Source organism: Acinonyx jubatus, chromosome B1, assembly GCF_027475565.1.
Source record: "Acinonyx jubatus isolate Ajub_Pintada_27869175 chromosome B1, VMU_Ajub_asm_v1.0, whole genome shotgun sequence".
Taxonomy (NCBI): Eukaryota; Metazoa; Chordata; class Mammalia; order Carnivora; family Felidae; genus Acinonyx; species Acinonyx jubatus.
In genome coordinates, this window is record NC_069382.1 from 111,036,299 (window position 1) to 111,059,204 (window position 22,906).

Below are 22,906 nucleotides of genomic sequence, written 5' to 3' on the forward strand. Positions count from 1 at the left end.
ACTCTAAAGTGCACATTTATTATACTTATGAAGCTTGTGACAAACACAAAACGCCAAGCTAGACTTTATTGGTAATTTTAATAAGAAAATATACACCAGGGCGCCTGGGGGGGGTTCAGTTGGTTGGGCGGCCAACTTCGGCTCAGGTCAGTCATGATCTCGCAGTCCGTGGGTTCTCGCCCTGCGTCGGGCTCTGTGCTGACAGCTCAGAGCCTGGAGCCTGCTTCATATTCTGTGTCTCCCTCTCTCTGACCCTCCCCTGTTCATGCTCTGTCTCTCCCTGTCTCAAAAATAAATAAACGTTAAAAAAAAAATAAAAAAAATACACACCTAATACTTGCAATATTGCCCTTGATCTTACTGTGAAATTCTTGGAAACTTCTGGGATACTAAGATAATCAGATATTTATAGCTTTGGCAACCACTGCAATTGTTATTTAAGGATTCTGCATAGCGCAGGGAAAAATACTGAGAAACGTCACGGTAGTTATCAAGTTAGAAAATATGTTGAGTAGGAAAACCATGTTTAAAAGTTTTTTTGTTTTTTTAACTGTATCCAAGTATAGAGTACTGTTTCTTCCTTACCAAGAAAGAAAACACTTTTTATTGTCCAACTATTTTCTTCTTCCAGAATTTCTAAAGGAGCTTCCAGCTCATGCTTGCCAGTCAGGCACCACCTCCGCCTAGTGTCGACCTGTCTGGCTCACGCTCTCCCAGCCGCAGCCACCGCGGGTCTAGAAGACCGGGCGAGAACGCGAGGAGGTAGTTCTGGATTCGGTTCCACCTCTCAGGCAGAATAGCGATTTCAAACAGAAAACTCAGCTGTACCCCTCGCCTCCGTAAGGGGCCACGGGAACTCATTTCTCCTACGGTGAACACCCCGAAAAGATGTCCCACGAGACGTGTTGGGGAGGGAACTGCTGGGCTGAACCTGTCCTGGCTGCACCCTACAGCCACCCGGGAGGGGGCTTTAAAAAAAAAACCCGACGGTCACAGCCACTCGGTACGGATTTAGTCAGCCTCCTTGGGGGATGGTGCCCGACACCCGTATTGAGTTAATACTACACCCTCAGGCAATACTAACCAGAGCCCGGGCGGAGGCGCAAAGTGGGAACTACTACAGCGCGGTGGACACCACAAGAGCCCCGCACTCGCGCTTTCTCCAGCCTCTGACTCACCACGCCCTGGCGCAGGCGCACAGTAGGGACTAGGTCAGCGCGTGCGCAGTGTCTCGCGTCTCGGCGACGGCACCGCCTCCCCGCGGGAGCTCAGTAAAGGCGGTGAGGGCCCGCCTCCCAGTTCGGAAGGAGGCGTGGGCATGTAGCTGCTGGGGACTTAGCAGCTGGGGGCTGGCGCCGCTTCCAAGGCGCCCCGTGGGTTCCGTGGGGGCACGGTCCGGCGCAGCGCTGATGGCCCTGCTCCCGCGGCCCGCGCTCGCTCTCCTGCTACTCCTCTTCCTGCCCGCAGCTCTCAGGTGCCAGGAGCAGGCCCAGACCACCGACTGGAGGGCCACCCTGAAGACCATCAGAAACGGCGTTCACAAGATAGACACGTACCTGAACGCCGCCTTGGACCTCCTGGGAGGCGAGGACGGGCTCTGCCAGTATAAGTGCAATGACGGTGAGAGGGAGCCCAGGCCCTGCGAGGCCCTCAATTTCAGGGTGTTGCGGGGACGGAGGCAGTGGAAGTGGGAGATGCAGGGCACACCTTGACGTTGTCCTCTAGCCGTGGAAAATGTTAATCACTGCTAGAATCTTCCCGTTCTTGTGATTGAGCAATCAGGTTAGAAGTTCGCACCACAATTGTTAGGATGTAAGAGGTCACCTGAGGGTATACTCTCCGTCCCGTTTTCATTTTTTTTTTCCATTACTACCTTTTCTTTCTTATTTTTTTCTTTTGCTATTGCCCAAAGTTGCCTAAGAACTTTGTGACGTACTCGTCATGGAAATGGAGTGGAACCGACTGATTTTAGCTCTGTATTTTAGCGCTATTAGTCAGCTGAACATGCAGAATATACCGAGAATTTTAATCATGACGTTGTAACTTTCTCAGTAATTGGTTTTAATTTCTTTTTTTTTCTGCAGAGCTACAGAAAATAAATTACAACCTTTGTACAGACATTTTAGTGTGCTCTGTTGAGAAAGAGTTGTGATAACTCTTGGAGAAATTGTCTATCACGACGTGGTAGGAATTTTCTTTCCTTGGTTATCAGTGGCGCCTCTTCCAATTAGTAATGATTAATACTAATATCATTGTTTTGGTTTGCTTTTTCATATTTTTTAACTTTAATTTTGTTTGAATCTGAGAACTTGTTTGGGGCATTTTGGTTAAAATAAACTCTATCTCAGCAGAAATCTTTTCAAGCACTTGCTTTTTTTGAATGTTTAAATATTGTAACAGTTCAGATAAGATAGTAGTGCTTCTCTTTGGAAATTCAAAATGTCAAGATTTTGTTAGGGAGATCATATTTCAAATAAGAGATGAAGTCTGGGCCTAGTTCATTTAATGCTTGGCAGCTCAAAGTAATGGGGAACTCAGTGACTAATGGTAAAACCAGTTTGGATGTAGGTGAATTTAAAATAAATCTCTTTAATGTAAAATTGTGATGCCACCTGCTGCCTGTAATTCTCAAAATAATTTCCAGTTTTATGTTAATGGAATTAAAGAATGAGCCATATCTTGTATGCTACGAGGTGCAAAATGTTTCCTTCCAAAATTTACGCCTAAATGTCACCAGTTTGCAGTCAGGAAGGATGTTTTTGTCGTTGTAGAGCTTATTGGGAGGAGTAAGTGAATTATATGAAGATTAAATGGTTGCCTTTCCTGAGTCAGATATCATAATTTTACTTAGTCATGATACAAATACTTGAGTGCCTGTTAGTTCTCAAGTGTTCTACCAATTGGAGATTCAGCAATACAGAATACACAGAATTCATCATGCAGCTTACATTCTGGTGGGGAGAGGCAGTCAGTAAACTAAACAACAAGTAAAAACCAAATATGCAGTATATGTAGGTCTGAAGTAGAAGAGTGTTTAGAGAACATTAGTAACAACAGCAGTGGCTGTTTTGGTAGGCAGTTTACTCATTTAAATAGGTTGTTCAGGGAAGGTCTCACTGATAAGATGATATTTGAGAAGAAATCTGAAAATGGTGAAGGTGACGACACTGTGATTATCTGGAGAAGGAACCCTGTAGGCAGAGAGAAGGGCAGGTGTAAAGGACCTGCGGAGAAAGGCTAGTCAAGGATGACTCGGAAGGTTTTGGCCTGAACCAAGGGAAGGATGTAGTTGCCATTTACTGAGATAGGAAAAGCTTGGAAGGAGCAGTCTTCATTTACTTGCTAGGAATCAAGTGTTCTAGAGTTTATTTACATTTAAAATATCTCTGCATTTGATTGGATACTATCCCTGTTATAAAGATGACTTTAATCTTTCGTATTACTTAACCCTTTTTATCTTCAACAAGCCCCACTAAATTTACCATGTGGAGTTTTGAGCAAGATCTCCGGCCCAAAAAAAAGAAACCACAAATGAACTTGAGAATTTAGGAAATGACATTCTTCAGTGAACATCCTTTTGTGTCTTAGTAAATGCTGTCTGCTTATAGGACTGTGGTTCCTGTTATGCCCAGAATTCGTGATCCCCAAAGACCACCAGGGAGCCGAGTCCGATGCAAAAGCAAAAGAGCCTTTATTCGAGCTAGCTCGAGCTCAGTCCCCTACCTGCACCAATGCAGCGGTGAGATACCGGGGAGAGAGAGCAAGTTTCAAAAGCACAAAGGTTTTATTGGGGCCTAGGGGCAGTTGGTGAGGTAATGGCTGTGGCCTCAGCTGATTGGCTGGGAAGGGTCAGAGTCCTGTTACGCAGATCGCCGGCGTGTTTGATTGGAAGTTTGAACGGTGAGTGGGAGGTTACTCAAGGGGAGGAGGTGTGGTCAAGGTGAAGGACACAGAACAAGATGGAGTTGGCCGGGTAGGTCCGCCCTTTCATTCCTCCCTTGTCATGTAGCTTACGGACCCAATCATGGGACCGGCTGCATTTATGGTGACAAGGGGAACAGAGTTTGGAGGTTTACGCAAAGTTCTGGGAAGCAAGTGTCCCTGGGGTGGCTCTGGGAGGTCTGATTAAGTATTGTCCCCGAGCTGGTGTCTATGATCTGCCAGGTGATGTTTTGGGGGGCGTGGGGACTCCCGGCAGCATGAGCAATGACAAACAGAGTTAACAGAGTTACCAATATTAGGTGGGTCGAATGCGCTGTAGCTTGAGCTTGAGCGGGTTGTGTTGGTCCTGAATGATGGCCCATCGCGTGACGAAGTCCTTCTGGATCAAGGAGGGGTCCGCTGGTCAAACGTGGGTGTGATGGACCCAGGTCACAATGCCGTCTACTTTGAGAGCAGTGGGGGTTGTCAGCACCACGATGTAGGGTCCCTTCCAGCGCGGCTTGAGGGTCTCTCGGTGGTGCCTCTTGACGTAGACCCAGTCTCCCGGCCTGTACTGTTGAGGTGTCCGGGTTGGGCCAGCCTCATAGATGGCACGGAGGCGCGGCCAAATGTCCTCGTGCGCCCTCTGGAGCCCTCTCAAGGAAAGAAAAAGTTCTTGATCTTTAAACTCAGCAATAAGTTCAGCTCGAAGGCTGGGAATAACAAGGGGTGGCCTGCCAAACATGATCTCGTAGGGAGTAAAACCCAGAGTGTAAGGAGTGTTTCTAACCCGGTAAAGGGCGTACGGTAGGAGAGTCACCCAGTCCCCGCCAGTCTCCATGGTTAATTTGGTAAGGGTCTCTTTTAGGGTTCTATTCATTCTTTCTACCTGTCCTGAGCTCTGGGGCCTATAAGCACAATGTAATTTCCAGTTTGCCCCCACCGCCTTGGCTACTGCCTGTGTTACCTGCGAGATAAAAGCTGGTCCATTGTCTGATCCTACCATGGCAGGAAAACCATACCTGGGTAAGATGTCTTCTAGTAGCTTCTTAGCCACCGTCTGAGCCTTTTCATGCTTGGTTGGGTATGCCTCCACCCAGCCAGAGAAGGTGTCTGTAAATACTAAAAGATATTTATAACCATACTTTCCTGGTTTGACTTCAGTGAAGTCGACTTCCCATTGGGCTCCTGGTCTGGTGCCTCTGAGCCTGGTTCCTTTTTTATTTGATGTGGCTCTCGCGTTGGTGAGTTGGCAGGTCTTGCAGGCAGATACAACTTGCTCTATTTTGGTGTCCTGTTGGTGAATCTTGATTCGGCATGTCGGATTAAGTCTTTTAATTTTCGGGCCCCCATGTGAGTAGACCGATGCATGTGCTCTAATATTGAGACTCCGAGCTGGTCTGGCAGCATGAGTGCTGTCGCCGCAATAATTCTTAGGCATGGTGGCCAGCCGGCAGCCACTGGGTCTAGTTTCTTAGACAGGTAAACCACTGGGCGGTTCCAGGGGCCTAAGGCTTGAGTTAGAACCCCTTTTACTATTCCCTTATGTTCGTCTACAACGAGGTGGAAGGGCTTCGTAATGTCTGGTAGGCGCAGGGCTGGGGTACTTAGGAGGGCCTTTTTTAACTGATTAAAGGCAGTTTCTTCTTTTTCAGCCCATTTAAATGTTTTCCCTTTGGTAGCTCATATAGGGCCTGCGATCTCAGCAAACCTGGACCAGAGCGGCAGTAGCCGGCTGATCCTAGGAATTCCCTCACTTCTCTTCGGGAGGTGGGAGTAGGGATCTTTAGGACAGTTTCTTTTCTGGCATCTGATAACCGCCGCTGTCCGCCCTCCAGGATATATCCCAGGTAACTTACCCTCTCCCTGCATATCTGAGCCTTCTTCATGGATGCCCGGTACCCTAAGGCCCCCAGGGCAGCCAGCAGGCCCTGGGTCCCTCGCTCACAGTCTTTGGCCGTGTTGGCAGCAATCAGGATGTCATCTACGTACTGTAGAAGGGTGAGGCCAGGGTGCTCCCTTCTGTACTCACCCAGGTCTTCGTGTAGTGCCTCGTCGAAGATAGTGGGTGAATTTTTGAATCCCTGAGGTAGCCGTGTCCAGGTGAGTTGCCCACTGTAGCCCTCCTCCGGATCATGCCACTCAAAGGTGAACAAGGGTTGGCTCTGGGGTGCCAGCGGCAGACTGAAGAAGGCGTCCTTTAAATCTAGTACAGTATACCAGACCCTGGAGGGTGCCAAGGAGCTCAAGAGAGTATATGGGTTGGGAACAGTTGCATGTATGTCCGCGACCCTCTTATTTACTTCCCGGAGGTCTTGTACCAGTCAGTAGTCATTTGTGTGAGGCTTTTTGACCGGCAGTAGGGGGTGTTCCAGGCAGACTGGGAAGGAACTAGTACCCCTAGGCTTCGTAGTCTCCGGATGTGTGGCTGGATCCCCTCCCGGGCCTCCTGAGACATGGGGTATTGTTTGATCCTTACCGGACTCTCTCCTGGCTTGAGCTCTACCAGGACTGGGGTCCTATGAGCGGCTAGTCCCAACCCCCCCCCCCCCCCCCCCCCCCGGTCTCTGCCCAAACCGAGGGGAATTCTTGTAGCCATCTGTCTATATTATCCTCTCTCGGGAGCGCCTCCTGGTGGAGGAGGTATTCATCCTCCAGTTTCATGGTCAGGACCTGGATGGGGTGGCCGTTGCCATTGGTGACCTGAGGCCCCCCCTTGTCTGAAAGTTATCTGAGCTCCAATCTTGGTCAGTAAGTCCCGTCCTAACATCGGGTAGGGGCATTCTGGTATTACCATAAAGGAGTGGGATACCCGGCCCATTCCCAAATCTACTCTTCTTCGGGTAGTCCATGAATACTGGCTCATACCAGTTGCCCCTTGTACCCAGGACTTCTTGCTAGCTAGTTTTCCTTGTGGGGTGCGGAGGACCGAATGTTGTGCTCCGGTGTCGACAAGGAAGTCAATAGGGGTCCCCTCCACTTTAAGAGTTACCCTGGGTTCGGGGAGAGGGTCCGAACCCGACTCCCCTAATCACTTAGTTCATCTAGCTCTAGGACTTTTACTCGATCAGTCTTGCTTCCCTTCCCGCTGGCCCTTTTTGGACAATCTCGGGCCCAATGCCCTATCTCCTTGCAGTATGCGCACTGATCCTTCTGCAGCTTCTGCTTCCCCCCCTTGGTGGTTCCTTTACCTTTTCTTGTGTCGTCTGCCAGCTGCCGGAGACGGCGGTCTCGTTCCTCGGGGAAGTCAGCAGTGGTAGCTAGTAGTATTCTGGCCAGGTCTCGAGTCTGCTTACTGCTGGCAGCCGCCATGGTGCAAGCCTGCTTGTCCTCAGGAGGCTCCTGGTTATTATATACCTTTTCGGCTACCACCAGTAAGTCCTGCAGACTTTTTTCTCCTAGTCTATCTATTTTCTGTAATTTTCTCCTAATGTCTATGGCCGATTGGTTTACAAAGGCTATGATAACAGCTGCCTTGCTTTCCGGAGCCTCTGGATCCATGGGGGTATAGGTATGGAATGCCTCCATGATCCGTTCTAAAAAGGCAGCCGGAGATTCATCTTTTCCCTGTTGTACATTTCCTACCTTGGCCAAATTGGTTGGCTTTCTAGAAGCCATTCGGAGACCCCCCATTAGAGTCTGGCGGTAGACCCGGAGTCTCTCCTTACCTTTTGCCGTGTTGAAATCCCACTGGGGCCGAGTTAAGGGGAAGGAGGCATCTATCTGAGCCTGGTTGGTGGTGGGATTCCCGTCTGCACCCGGAACTAGTTTTCAGGCCTCATTGAGGATTCTTTCTCTTTCTTCAGTTGTGAACAGGACCTGCAAAAGCTGCTGGCAATCGTCCCACATGGGCTGATGGGTAAAAAGAACAGAGTCTAATAAATCAATAAGCCCTGCCGGTTTCTCGGAAAACTTAGGATTCTGAGCTTTCCAATTGTAGAGGTCACTAGTGGCGAAAGGCCAATAGTGATGGGGCTGATTCCCCTCCGTGTCTGGGGGTCCGGTGGCTCACAGGGCAGAATAGTGGAGTCGGTGGCGGAGGTGGATTGCTGCCTCTGAGCCCTTTGTCTGGTAAAGGGCGGGCTTCCCACTGGAGCGTTTCCGCCTCCCGCTCTCGGAACAGCGTCTGCCTCCCCTGGAGGGGGAGGATGGTGTTCTTCCGGCATCCTAGAGGGGTTATACAGGGGAGGAAAAATTAATTCTTCTTCAGTACCCCCCTGTAGGACAGGGTAGAGGGGTGCTGAAGGCTGGGTAAGACTTTTCTTCTTCTTTGTCCCCTGCAAAGCAAGAATGGGTTTTGGCTCCGGAGGGAGCGGGGCTAGGAAGGGCTTAAGCCAAGAGGGTGGGTCTTCTACAAGGTCCTGCCAAGTGATAATGTAAGGGAGCTGATCAAGATGGCCCGCCTTAGGCTGAGAGATGATACTCCTGACTCGGTGGATGGTAGGGAGGTCGAAGGTCCCCTCTGGTGGCCATCCGACATTGAAAGTTGGCCACTCGCTAGAACAAAAAAACTGCAACCGACCCTTTCGGACTTCCACACTGAGGTTGTTAGCTCTTCCCCGCACATCCTTAAAGTGATCAATCATAATACTTAGAGGAGTAGTCTGAGTCTGTCCCATAACGTCTGTCCAGTAAGTCCACAGAACAAAACAGAGAAACACAAAAACAGACGAACAGAGGGCCCCTAGAAAGTCTTCCAACTTCATGGAAGCAAAACTGAGAGCTGGCTTAGACATTTGAGGGGATTCCACGTCCCTCCAAAACCGATGAGGGGATTCCATGTCCCTCCAAAGACGACGGCCTCACGCCGACCAGCAGGAGCGTCACGCCTCGTCTCAGACCTTTGAGGGGATTCCACGTCCCTCCAGAAGGGCGGATCAGAACGTCTTCTGAAACTCCTGGCCCGTGGTCCTCCAGTGCGTCCACTTAGACTGCGTAGGGCACTACCAGAATTCCAGAAATGAGCTCACAGACACTAACCGTGGCCAGTCAGGCTCTCCGGGTCAGGGGTCCCTCGGGGGTCTTGGGGATCCCGGACGAGCCCCCTAATGTTATGCCCAGAATTCGTGATCCCCAAAGACCACCAGGGAGCCGAGTCTGATGCAAAAGCAAAAGAGCCTTTATTCGATCTAGCTCGAGCTCAGTCCCCTACCTGCACCGACGCAGCGGTGAGATACAGGGGAGAGAGAGCGAGTTTCAAAAGGACAAACGTTTTATTGGGGCCTAGGGGCAGTTGGTGAGGTAATGGCTATGGCCTCAGCCAATTGGCTGGGGAAGGGTTATGGGGAAGGGTCCGAGTCCTGTTAGGCAGGTGAGGGGGGTGTTACTCAAGGTGAAGGACACAGAACAAGATGGAGTCGGCCGGCGTAGGCCCGCCCTTTCAGTTCCAAGTCACCATGTTGATAATTCCAACATAATGAAAATTGTTCTTTAATTGCTGTTACCTGAGAAGTCTTCCTAGAACACTGTTTCAACCTCTCCTGTATTTTGGAATGCAGGTGACCAAATCAGAACCAAACAGAAACAGACAAATCCCAAAGCTAGGGGAGCATGGTGATTCAGGGGTGTTTAATAGTTGCGGTAAAGAGCTTTAAAAAAAAAAAAGACTTAGTAGTAGGGAGAGGGTGGTCAGATTAAAGGACACAGACTTGTTGCATTCAGTTTTCTTTGTTTTATCAAAAGGATTGGTGTTATGGAGACTTGCTCCCTTCTGGCCATCCTCCCTAGTGTGGGAACAAGGCTTTATTGAGATTGAAGTAAAGTTATTTGGGAGAACAAATTAGAGAGTTGCTATTTGTTTTTTAATTTTTTTTTTCTCCCTGACAGAAAAGATTTGAGGAAGAAAACTTTCTGATTTCTTCTGAAAAATATAAAACAAAATTGGCTTGTAAAATGTTTTAGAATTACAAATAAGTAAATTTATTCAGTGATTTATGTTTTAACAGGATCCCTTTGACTGTTGTGCAAAGGATAAAAAGGGTCCAGGAAGGTGGGAAGCAAGAATGGAGGCAGGGTGACAAGTGCAGGAATTCAGACAAAAGACGATGGTGGTTTTGTACAGGTTTGTAGCAATAAAGATAGTGAGAAGTGGTTGGATTTTTGGATACATTTTGAAGGAAGAGCCTAAAGGATTTGCTGATGGCTCAGAAGGAAGGTGTGAATAGAATAAAAAATGAATCCAAAGTTTTTGGCCTGGATAACTGGAAGGATGGGGTTACCATTAACTGTAATAGGGCAGACGTGGAAAAAAGTTTTTAGGTCATTAGGAAAAATAATAATATATATGTATACTTTTGAGGATGATTCAGTAGAGAGTGAAAACACTGATAACGGGAGACAGGAAGGAGACCTATTCGTATCATGTCCTTAGGTAAGTGACAGGAGCAGGTTCCAGTATATAAATAGATTGGCCGAGAGCACAGAGGACATTTTTCTCTTAATAGGAACAAAGGTGGACGATATGGGCGCAGATGATGATTAGGTGGATAGATGGCCAGGTTCTCTTTTGATTGCCTCGGTTTTTCTCCGTGAGGTAGGAATCAAGATCATCATAGCTGAGAGAGAAGATGGGAATAGAAGTGTTGGAGATTTGAGGAAAATAGGAGAGTGAATGGACAAAAAAAATAAAGTAGCACAAGGACCTTCTGCAGATTAGTAATCACCAATTAAAATCTCATTTGTTTGGGAAAACATGTTTGAATTTCTACGCTGCGTTTCCTATAGAGCGCAGTGGTGAGATGGTTGACCCAACAGCCTTCCCTTTCTTTCTTTTTTTTTTTTTTAACTAATTAATTATTTTTTAATTTACATCCAAGTTATCATATAGTGCAACAGTGATTTCAGGAGTAGATTCCTTAATGCCCCATATCCAATTAGCCCATCCCCCTTCCCACAACCACTCCAGCAACCCTCTGTTTGTTCTCTATATTTGAGAGTCTCTTTTTTTTTTAAATTTGTTTACATTTATTTATTTTTGAGAGGCAGAGTGAGACAAAGTGAGAGTGGGGGAGGAGCAGAGAGAGAGGGAGACACAGGATCGGAAACAGGCTCCAGGCTCTTAGCTGTCAGCACAGAGCCCGACGCGGGGCTCCAACCCACAGACCATGAGATCATGACCTGAGCCGAAGTCAGACGTTCAACTGACTGAGCCACCCAGGCACCCCATATATTTAACAGTCTCTTATGTTTTGTCTCCCTCACTGTTTTTATAATTTATATTTTTATAATAATTTTTTAAATTTTTTATAATTTTTATAATTATTTTTGCTTCCCTTCCCTTATGTTCATCTGTTTGGTATCTTAAATTCATCATATGAATGAAGTCATATGATATTTGTCTTTCTCTGACTAATTTCACTTAGCATAATATCCTCCAGTTCCATCCATGTAGTTGCAGATGGCAGGATTTCATTCTTTTTGATTGTCAAGTAATACTACATTGTGTGTATGTGTGTGTGTGTGTATATATACACACACACACACACATACACACACACACATACACCACATCTTATTTATCCATTCATCCGTCGATGGACATTTGGGCTCTTTCCATACTCTGGCTATTGTTGATATCACTACTATAAACACTGGGGTGCATCTGCCCCTTCAGAACAGCACACCCTTGGATAAATACCTGGTAGTGCAATTGCTGGGTCATACAGTAGTTCTATTTTTAATTTTTTGAGGAATCTCCATACTGTTTTCTAGAGTGACTGCACCAGTTTGCATTCCCACCAGCAGTGAAAAGAGATCCTCTTTCTCCACATCCTCACCAGCATCTGTTATTGCTTGAGTTGTTAATTTTAGCCGTTCTGACTGGTGTGAGGTGGTACCTCATGGTGGTTTTGATTTGTTTTTCCCTGATGATGAGTGATGTTGAGCATTTCTTTCATGTGTCTGTTAACCATCTGGATGTCTTCTTTGGAGAAGTTTCTATTCATGTTTATGCCTATTTCTTCATGGATTATATGTTTTTTGGGTTGTTGAATTTGATGAATTCTTTATAGATTGTGGATACTAACCCTTTATCTGATACGTCATTTGCAAATGTCTTCTCCCATTCTGTCAGTTGCCTTTTAGTTTTGCTGATTGTTTCTTTCACCCTGCAGACATATCTTGATGAGGTCCCAAATAGTTCATTTTTGCTCTGGAGACGTGTTGAGTAAGAAATTACTGCGGCCAACGTCAAAGAAGTTTTTGCCTGCTTTCTCCTCGAGGATTTTGATGGCTCCCTGTCTTACGTTTAGGTCTTTCATCCATTTTGAGTTTGTTTTTGTGTATGGTGTAAGAAAGTGGTCCAGGTTCCTTCTGCCTGTCGCTGTCCAGTTTTCCCAGCACCACTTGCTGAAGAGATTCAGCAAGTTGGATATTCTTTCCTGTTTTGTCAAAGATTAGTTGGCCATACATTTGTGGGTCCATTTCTGGGTTCTCTATTCTGTTCCATTGATTTGTGTGTCTGTTTTTGTGCCAATACCATAATGATTACAGCTTTGTAATAGATCTTGAAGTCTGGGATTGTGATGCCTCTAGCTTTGGTTTTTGTTTTTGTTTTCCAGCATTGCTTTGGCTATTTGGGGCCTTTTATGGTTCCATACAAATTTTAGGATTGTTTGTTCTGGCTCTATGAAGAAAGCTCGTGTTATTTTGATAGGGATTGCAACAGCCTTCCCTTTATGACAGGTCATCTGCTTCAGTGGCTTTCAGGAAGTTGGAAGGAAATTGGTCTATTTGGAAGTATTTACATCAAGTTTTTAAAAAATATGTAGAAAAGATCTATCATAAACTCAGTCCAGGCAAATCTTTAGATTTTTTCTGTCCACACAGATGATAAAACAAAGCATCAAGAGAGAAACATTTCTGGGGCACTTGGGTGGCTTAGTCAGTTAAGCATCTGATTCTAGATTTCAGTTCAGGTCATGATCTCATGGTTCATGAGTTCAAGCCCCGTGTGGGGCTCTGTGCTGGCAGTGCAGAGCCTGCTTGGATTTTCTCTCTCCCTCTCTACCCCTCCTCTGCTTGCTCTCTCTCTCTCTCTCTCTCTCTCTCTCTCTCAAAATTAATAAACTTAAAAAAAAATGAGCAGGGAGCGTGATATGGGGCTCAATCTCATGACCCGGAGATTATGACCTGAGGTATAAGGTGGACACTTAACCGACTGAGCCACCCAGGTGCCCCTGAACAGTTGGTTGTTAAAACCCCTGACAGAGAGCATCATGATGAAGCTTCAAGGAAATAGAATGGCTTCCCCAAGAATGTGATGCTGAGCTAGCCTCCATCCACTCAGTGAAAAGAGTTCTCATGTGTTAAGACAAAGAAAACCATAGATCAAATGGCTAGTTTCTCATGATACTCTCATGAGAAATGTAGGTTGGCGAAAACTTGATTTAGATGAGGTCACAACTGGTTGAGTAGTCTACCCAAAAGGTTGGGTTAATGACTTCATGGCTGCTTATAGAGAGGGCTTATCTATGACAGGGTGTAGCAGACCTCTGCCCTGGTTAATATCTGTGTCTCATATCTGTGAATATCTGGGAGCAGCAACACTGGGTAGACAGCTCTAAATTTAAAATGTGTTGAACAGGGGCACCTGGGTGGCTCAGTCGGTTAAGTGTCCCACCCTTGGTTTCGGCTCAGGACATGATCTCATGGTTTGTGAGTGTAAGCCCCACATTGGGCTCTGCGCTGACAGTGCAGAGCCTGCTTGGGATTCCCTCTCTCTCCCTCTCTCTCTGTCTCTCTCAAAAAATAAAGTTAAAAAAAATGTGCTGAACAGTCCTGAAAAATGATCTAACAAGAGATTCATGATTTAATACTTAGACTCAAAATTTAAACTGTAGAAGTGCTAAGTGTCTAGCAGGAGATATTAAAAAGTTCATTTGAGAAAGAACTGGTTGTTTTTTCCTACTGTCTGATGTATCTTACAACTGAGACACAGCTAAAATATATGCTAACTATCTTAGGCTGTATTAATACATCATCATACCTAGTAGTGTTCAGTTTGAGATGGCACATTTTAAAGACATGTGACAAACTAGAAGTGATCAGTCTTTGGAGGTTGATTAATGGTCACCAAACTAAAAGGAGACTGAAGGATAAGCAGCAGTACCAGTTTATTTATTAGGATAATTAGAACTGCCCCATGGGGATTTGCCTTCAAGTCATCTCATTGATTGATTCATTCATTCATTCATCAACAAATATTTATAGAGAACCTAACCATATAGCAGCACTGTTCTAGGCTTTGGAGGTACAAAACAAAATTCTTGCCCTAAAAGGAGTTAATATTTTAGTATGGGGAGGGACAGATAATAAGTAGATTAATGATATAGTATGTTTAAAGGATATGCGTGCTGCAAATGGTATGGTCACAGAAGGCCTTGCTGAGAAAGTGAAGGAATAACTGTAGATATGAGGAAAAAGAGCGTCCTCATAGAACAGCAGGGTCAATGGCATGAAGGCCGGAGTAGACCTGGAGTGTGTGTGGAACCACAGAGAGGTCATAGGTGATGGAATGAAGTGTGGAAGAAAGGGAGAGGAGAGAGAATAGTAAGGAGATGAGGTCAGAGAAGTCATGGTGTGTGTGTAGCCAACTATACAGAATTTATAGGCATTGAAAGGATTTTAGCTTTTATTCTGAATAAGATGAGAAGCCCTTGGAGGGGTTTGAGCAGAGGAAAGACTTGATCTAATATTTTAATAGGATCACTCAGGTTCAGTGTTGAGAATAGACTATAGTTGGAGATGGGGTGGGGTGAGGAGAGCAAAGTAGGGAGACATTAGGAGGTTATGGCAGTAATCCATCGTGGCTTGAAGCAGGATGGTAGCAGTGGAGGTGGTAAGGAGTGATCAGATTCTGAATATTTTTTTTAATGTTTTTATTTATTTTTGAGACAGAGAGAGACAGAGCATGAGCAGGAGAGGAGCAGAGAGAGGGGGAGACACAGAATCTGAAGCAGGCTCCAAGAGCTGAGCTCTCAGCACAGAGCCCAACGCGGGGCTCGAACTCACATAGTGTGAGATCATGACCTGAGCTGAAGTCAGATGCTTAACCGACTGAGCCACCCAGGTGCCCCAGATTCTGAATATTTTGAAGGTAGAGTCAAACAGGACATGCTGTTGACATGGATGTGTGATATAAGAAAATGAGAGAGTCAGAAATGGCTAAGGTTTTTTTCCTGAGCACCAGGAAGTTTGGAGTCTTTTACTTGACAAGAGGGAACTGTGGATGGAGCAGGTTTGGGGATGAATGTCAGGAAGTACATTTTAAGTTTGAGGTGCCCATTAAGACTTCCACGTGGTTAGTATATCCTCCCTCTGTGGGCCCTTTCAGGGGATAGCCAAATCATTAATAGTTTTCTTAAGAATGAAAGACTGAAAGTAGGAGTTGAAGGATCACAGTGACTCGTCCCTGACAGCATGAGGTGTGTTCCTTCATTTTCCAAGGGCCCAGAAACAACCATCCTTCTTGAACAGTGCTGGAGAAACAAGACCAACTTCTGTCATTGGCCTCCTGGTTCCTCGATCGGTCATAACTGTTCTCTTTGTACATACTGTTCTTCAGACTGAGTGGGGCAGGCTAAGCTAAAGCTTTATATCTTCATGAGCTTATACTCTCTTCAGGCTCTACTTCTTTGTCACCTCAGTCAAGCATGTGAGTCTTAGCAACTCAAACCATTTTTAGATCCTTACTTTGAGGGAGTTATTTATTTTGATGGCTGATTACTGGAAGGGTTGCTTTTTTCCCCCTCCCTTTACTTTTGGAGAGTAAACTTATCTTTATTTAAGTCTTCTAGTAATAAATATTAGTTGAATGGGAGTTGGTGGATACTTTGTGTCTCTCTTAAGTAAGCAATTATGGGGAAGTGTTTGGAATAACTGGGGATGTTTTGCTTTTAGAATTAAAGATAAATGGTAGTCCCAAATGTTGGAAGGATTATGATGTAAGATAGACAATCTGGCTTGTTTTGTTTTTCCCAGGTGGTAGAGGATTGTTTATAGGTAGAATTTACAGGAAACAGGAAAGAATTTAACAGTTAGTGCTATTCCACAATAGGATAGGCTATTTCTTGACACTGTAGGAAGATTGTGAGAAACCTTCAAGAGAAAGTTAGGTGACTGTTGGGTATATTGGAATCATTTCTATATTACATGCGAGGTATTTGTGATATATTTTGCAGCATTTAAGATTGCTGTGATAAAGTCATCTTTCTCCTTGTTACTGGACCATTGTGCTGTTAGGGAGAATAGAACTGTAGTAATATCGTTCACCAAGCAATCTTTATTCCTGATATTTTTCCTTAGCTGGAAAAGGGGTATATTTGTGAAATGGTTGGCTGGAGTGCAGGCTAGAATGTGTGGTCCTGTAATGTCTTATAATGGCATTAAGGTAATTAAATGTTCATTGGATGACCTCATCTTCCTCAGCTTCAAGCTCTGTGAGTAAACTAGTTAGTTAATGGTTATTGAGGTTTGTGTGCAGTGAAGTATTAACTGAAGTTTGGGAGTATACCGTTCTTGCCCTATAAGGTTTTAACCAAAAATGTAAGTGTTAGAATATACAGGGAAACAGGGTGGATTTATCTGTCATATATATGGGCCCAATCTGGCAAGTAACCTCTGAAATTTCCTGAAGTCCACAGTAAGCTTTTGTATGGTTAGGCTTAGAATAAAGACAGTCACTTATGTCAGTATCTAAATATTAAATATTTCCAGGGCACCTGGGTGGCTCAGTTGGTTAAGTGTCCAGCTTTGGCTTAGGTCATGATCATGAGTTCGTGAGTTTGTGAGTTTGAGCCCTGCGTCAGGCTCTGCGCTGACAGCTTAGAGCCTGGAGCCCGCTTTGGATTCTGTGCCTCCCTCTCTCTCTGCCCCTCCCCTGCTTGCACTCTGTCTCTCAAAAAAATGAGTAAACATTGAAAAAAAATTTAAATATTAAATATTTCCAAGGCTAGCATAGCACATCATAGACCTTTTTGCATATGTATTTTCTATCATATTTGAAAATTAATTATGATACCATTTCTATTTTATAGGATCTAAGCCTTTCCCACGTTATGGGTATAAACCCTCCCCACCTAATGGATGTGGCTCTCCACTGTTTGGTGTTCACGTAAATATTATTATTTTCTTATTTGATAAGTTTTATGATTGGTAGGCTATGCAAGTACTCTTAATAACGCAAGACTGTCAGTATGTTCTCAGGTTCACAAATAATTTTGCTTATTGTAATGGTAATTAGATTTATTATATTCTTTTATAGCTAAAACATTTAATAAGTTCTGATAAAACTAAATGGACTAAAATTCATGTTTTATTTTTTAATCTTGTAGATGTTAGTTCTGTTGAAATGATATTTCCTTGTGTCACACACATAGTTTAAAAGTTTAGAGTATAGAAGGAGCGCCTGGGTGGTGCAGTCAGTTGGGCACTCGACTTCAGCTCAGGTCATGATCTCACGGTTCGTGAGCCCGAGCCCCATGTCGGGCTCTGTGCTGACAGCTCAGAGCCTGGAGCCTGCTTCGGATTCTGTGTCTCCCTCTCTCTCTGCCCCTCCCTCACTCACACTCTGTCCCTCTCTCTCTCAAAAATAAAGATGAAAAAAACATTTTTTTTTTAAAGTTTAGAGTATTGAAGGAATGCTCCTTAGGATGAAAAAGTATAAATAAAGCCTATTTATACTCTATTAAAACTAGGTGAAGTGGGATAGCTTTTGTGGGAAAACATGACTGATTCCTAGACACAAGATTTTTGCATGTAGTTATTTAAATCAGTTAAAGATAAGTTACAGATTCGAAGGAACAGTATCTTTAGGGAGTGGATTAACACTCAAAGACTGAACCATGATAACATAAAATATGAGTCGTAGGAGCTTAAAAGTTTTCAGTGATATTCTAGATAAAGAACATTTTATAGGGGGAGAGGTACAAAATACTTTGGAATATCCCTAAATCAATCTTAGGTCTTGGCCTGACCTTTCTGTTTTTAAAACTTTGTTTGGTGTTTTGGACAACTGGAAGTTACGTTTGTTACCAGCAGATAACTGTGAATATTGCAAAATAGGAAGTTTGAGGCATGGCTGAAAGGGAGAGAACATGGGTGGGTGCGGGTGAGTAATGGGGAGATGTAGAAATAACACGGAAAATATTTGTATACGGAAATGGATTTTAGAAATTATGCAGCAGTCATTGTCCTTGATTTCTAAGTCTATTTGAATGCAGTGCTTCGGCAGAGGAGTTTTGAATTTCATCAACAATAATCCATCCAAATGCCTCTTTCAGCTCAATATTGGCATCCCTTCCCTGACAAAGTGCTGCAACCAGCACGACAGGTGCTACGAGACCTGTGGCAAAAGCAAGAATGACTGTGATGAGGAATTCCAGTATTGCCTCTCTAAGATCTGCCGGAACGTGCAGAAGACACTCGGGCTGGCTCAGCATGTTCAGGGTAAGGATGTGTGTTACTTTATCTATCGTGACACAGCCCCTTCAGTTTTTTGGGATGAGGAGTCATTGGTTTTGTCATCTCAAATGAGTTATAGTCGTGGAAGCAAAAAGTGTTAAGAAACCTTGGGAGTGGGGTGTACGAGGCAGAGAAGTATGCATCCAAGGTCTGTGTCCAGTAGTATATCTGTAATTCTCTAGAGCCTGAAGTTTGAAACCCTGGATCCAGTGATTTTAAGAGTATAACACGTTGTATTTGGAGTGGGAAGTTCTACAAGATTTGAGCCTTAACTCTGTCCCTTCATATGTATCTCTGTTAGGAGGGTCCCCAAAACCACTCCCAGGTTTGCTAGGAGGACTGACAAGATTCAGCATATAGTCGTACTCACAGTGAAGGGACACAAAGCAAAACCAGCAAAGAGTAAAGGTGCTTCAGTATTCTCATTTATAAAATAACATGAATACCCACCTCACAGAGTCATCATAAGTATAAAATGAAATATCAGTGGAAATACAAGTCACTGTACAAATACTAGAAGTTACAAAATCTCTTCACTGTCCAGCCGAATTATTTACCATACGTTGAAATCAGAAGAGAAGGGGCAGGACAGGAAACTAACTTTTAAGAAGCATTTTTCATAAGATACGATGCTAGATCTCTTAGATAGGTTTTCCACAATGTCCACAAAACCCAAACAAGTAGGTAGTGTCATACCCATTTTTCAAGGAAGGAAACAGGTTCGGAAAGAAGTAACGTGTCCCAAGTTGCATACTTCCAATTCTAAACTTGCATTCTGGCTGCTACAGTATTCCCCAGACAGTGTCCTGTTGTAGGTCTGATTCTGAATTCCTAGTAATAACTGTCAAGAAAGAAATCTCTGCTCCAGGTGCAGCTTGAACTTCCAGCCTCTGAATGCCCTTGCATGCTTTCGGCTAAGGTAACCTAGTTGTATGGCTGAAGCATGCATGGATGTATTTCCTGTCTTCTGATCTAAGGACCTATGAGTGTGGCTAAATGATGCAGCCAATTTCCCTGCAATGCCCTATTTAATAATTATAGCCTTGACACTTCTGTAGTAGTTGTGTTCCTTAATGACATAGCCTTTTGGAGAACTTTGAGAATGTCAAGATTTTGCAATGAATAGTTTCTTCCTTAACATGAGTATTTGAAATTGGAAGATTGGACAATTAAAAGCCACTCTGTGCTATGTCTCTGTAAGTGGAGTGTGTTAAGATAATCTAACCTGGCTGCTCTAGGCCTCTGAGAATAAGAAAAGTAAGTCTACTTTTTTTTTTTTTTAAGTTTATTTATTTATTTTGAGAGAGAGTGAGCGCATGGGAGGATCAGAGAGAGAGGGAGAGACAGAGAATCCCAAGCAGGCTCTGCCCTGTTAGGCTCCAACACAGGGCTCAAATTCATGAGCGGTGAGATCATGACCTGAGCCGAAATTAAGAGTCGGATGCTTAACCGACTGAGCCACCCAAGCACCCCATATTACCTTTTTTTTCCCTAAAAAAAAATTTTAAACTCTGCCAGAGGAAAAACATTTTTGATTCCTCTGTTTCCCTTCCCAAGCCAAATTTGGATAATGAGAAAGAGAGAGAGAAAGACTGGGGTCCATTTACCTTAAGCATCTTAAATGATGTGTGATCAGTTCTTAGAAGTCATTGGCCATAATTAAATGTTTTGAGGTTTCTCTGTTTTTAACCTTTATTTCTTCTACACCTAAAAATCTTTTATTGAAATGCAAACTTGAGTGTTCCAAGGCATCTTTAATCGTGGTATTTTTCAGATAAAAGGAAAATTAACAGTGATGAACTAATCAGTACCATTCAGAGAGACTTGTTTGCCGAGTACGTAAAAAACTGAACATTTGCAAGCAAACAAAGCAGATACATGCTAAAGGTGCTGACCCCGACAGTCTGTATGTAGGCGCTCTGGCTGGCGAGGGTGAGGGTGAGGGTGACATAACATATGTTAAGTGCCCACCAAGGGTGTGCTTGACATCATGCCGTAACGTGTAATGTATGTGAGGGGAGAGCAGTGCTTTGCGGTTGCCTTGTGGTCACGGTGCTTTCTTACTTCACAGCGTGTGAAACAGCAGTGGAGCTCTTGTTTGATAGTGTTATACATTTAGGCTGCAAACCATACCTGGACAGCCAACGAGCCGCATGTAGGTGCCGCTACGAAGAAAAAAGTGATCTTTAAAGAAGATGCTGACAGGCGGTGACAGCAGAAGGGGACAGAAGAATCTAACCTTTGACAAAGAAATAATGTTTTACAGCATAAAGCTGCCTTACTTTTGTGAAAGGATTATTTTAAGATTTATTTTGACATTCAAACTAAAGCAAAAAGTGGGGGAGGTGATCTTCCTGGACATTGCTGCCTTAGTGTGCCAAGTTGTCTTGACCGATCTCAGAAAAAGGTGTGTGTTAAGGGGAGAATATTTTAAAAGAAGGAGTCTGTAACTCAGTTTTCACAACTGTGTTTACCAAAACAATGAAGTCACATGTAAAATGGATTACAATGTGTGTTCAGCATTATCTTATTTGAAAATACGGGGAAATCTTCACTTAGAAATATATGTTTATTACAAAATTTTAAATATACATTTTATGCTTGGAAGGATCTGACTTTATTTTTCTCTGTTTTAATTAACACATGATATGCTGTTTTCTTGTAGCCCATTGAGCATATGAATAATTTTATTCATATTCTATGAATATTCTATTCATATTCTATTATTTTATTTTAATGTAATTTATTGTCAAATTGGCTAACATACAGTGTGTAAAGTGTGCTCTTGGTTTTTGGGGTAGATTCCCGTGGTTCATCACTTAAAATACAATACCCAGTGCTCATCCCAAGTGCCCTCCTCAATGCCCATCACTATTTTCCCCTCTCCCCCACCTCCCCCATCCACCCTGAGTTTGTTCTCTGTATTTAAGAGTCTCTTATGGTTTGCCTCCCTCCCTCTCTGTCTGTAACTATTTTTCCCCCTTTCCTTCCCCCATGGTCTTCTGTTAAGTTTCTCAAGATCCACATATGAGAAGTCTCACTTCTATTAATGACAAGACTGGTTACAAGGACAAGGTTTCCATGTCTCTTTTTCTTGTAAAATTGGTGGCCTCTTGGGGAGCAAAACCAGGATAACTAAGTATTATGTAATGTGCCTAGAAGGTGACATGAACAAAATTCAGATGCCCAGCCACTCCCATTTATGAACTATTCATATGAGAAATACCATATTTTGCTATAACCTTTGGCTAAATTGAAGAAAACATGAATTTAATGAGACAAATGAAAAGGTGCTTCACATACACATTAGAGTATTATATGCTGCCCTGCTTTGGTGTTTATTCCTTAGCACTTGGTCCTCATAGTAGATTCAGGTATATTTTTAAGACAGTAACCTTTTCCTAATAGCAGTCTTATTACTAAACATTGTTTTTGAAAAAAAAAATTTAAGTCTTTAACTGTGGAGTCAAAACAGATGGTAAAGCAAGATACAAAGAGCTATCTTTTGTAGATTTCTTATTTACATTGAAAATTATTAGCAGATGTTTAAAAGCAAATCCCAGACCCTTAACTACCTCTGAAAATGTCTGTGTGTGTTGAAAGCTTTCTACCCTTTGGAAAGCCCAGCTGTATTCCTCTATGCCTCTTTGCTTACCACCGGCTGTTGACTCTCCCTAGCCTACGATCCCAAGCCATATATAACTTTTGGGTAACCTGTGGTCAGAGTTATTAAGATGAACTGCTTGGAATGTCAGAGAAGGCAGCTCCAGGAGAAGTGGTTCTTTTTAAGTCATTACAGGCAGAAGTGGGCAGAAAGAAAAGTGTGTTCTAGAGAAAGGGCCACATTCCTAACTTTGGATATATATCATTGCTGGGAACCTGATAACTTCCCAAACTGAGCTGGTGGAGCTATTCTGCTAAGAGATGTGTTCTCTGTGAGACAGGGCAAGTGTATCCCTTGTGACTAATGGAGCAAACTGGGGTCTAACTTAAATGTTTGGAACCCTTAATTGATACTTTCCAGACTTTTTAAAAAGCAGCAATTTTATAAGCTCTCTATTAATATTTACTATTGAAATACTTGACCAGGTAACTTTTAAACTTATAATAAATTGATGGGTTTTCTTGGCAGCATTGGTTTCTCAAGAAGACAGACTCAGAATTCTGTAAAATATTTAATTCATGGTCATAAATTATACACAAAGAGCAGTAGAAACTGTTTTTACATGTTAAGATTTTGATCTTGGAATAATTTTAAGATTTACAGAAAAGTTGCTAAAATAATCTAGACTTGCTCTGTACTCCTTACCCCTAACATTTTACATAACCATGAAACATTTGTTAAGAAATCAACTCTAGACTACATTTGGATTGCATTGGTTTTTCCACTAATGTCATTTTTATTTTCCATGATCCAATCTAAGATACCACATTGCATTTAGTCATCATGTCTGATAAACCTCTGGTCTGTGATGGTTCCCTCAGGCTTGTTTTTCATAACCTTGACGGTTTTGAGTACTGGTCA

The 22,906-nt window shown here is 43.6% G+C and overlaps 2 protein-coding genes across 4 annotated transcripts in view; one reads left to right on the forward strand and one right to left on the reverse strand.

Moving 5' to 3' along the window:
- Positions 1 to 1,241: 1,241 nt before the first annotated feature.
- The window catches only part of LOC106983648 (group XIIA secretory phospholipase A2), a 43,602-nt gene continuing 21,937 nt past the window's right edge, over positions 1,242 to 22,906 (forward strand). The window contains exons 1-4 of one of the 3 annotated variants that reach the window (XM_015081843.3): positions 1,242 to 1,620; positions 16,956 to 17,032; positions 18,201 to 18,366; positions 20,453 to 20,988. In XM_015081843.3, coding sequence (XP_014937329.1) covers positions 1,410 to 1,620; positions 16,956 to 17,032; positions 18,201 to 18,366; positions 20,453 to 20,571 — 573 coding nt within the window. In that variant the 5' untranslated portion in view covers positions 1,242 to 1,409 and the 3' untranslated portion in view covers positions 20,572 to 20,988. Of the gene's footprint in view, positions 1,621 to 2,084; positions 2,185 to 16,955; positions 17,033 to 18,200; positions 18,367 to 20,452; positions 20,989 to 22,906 lie in introns of those variants that run through there. The other 2 variants (XM_053217067.1, XM_015081840.3) reach the window with 2 other exon arrangements.
- LOC128314490 (uncharacterized) lies at positions 5,908 to 8,717 on the reverse strand. The gene is made up of 2 exons (XM_053217072.1): positions 7,590 to 8,717; positions 5,908 to 6,147 (listed from the first exon to the last, which is right to left on the reverse strand). Exon 1 carries the CDS (start codon positions 8,700 to 8,702, stop codon positions 7,797 to 7,799), a length of 906 nt encoding a protein of 301 aa, XP_053073047.1. The 5' UTR covers positions 8,703 to 8,717; the 3' UTR covers positions 5,908 to 6,147; positions 7,590 to 7,796.

Coding starts and splice junctions, on each gene's coding strand:
- LOC128314490 (XM_053217072.1), bottom strand. CDS start 8,702: ATGGAATCCCCTCATCGGTTTTGGAGGGACGTGGAATCCCCTCAAATG.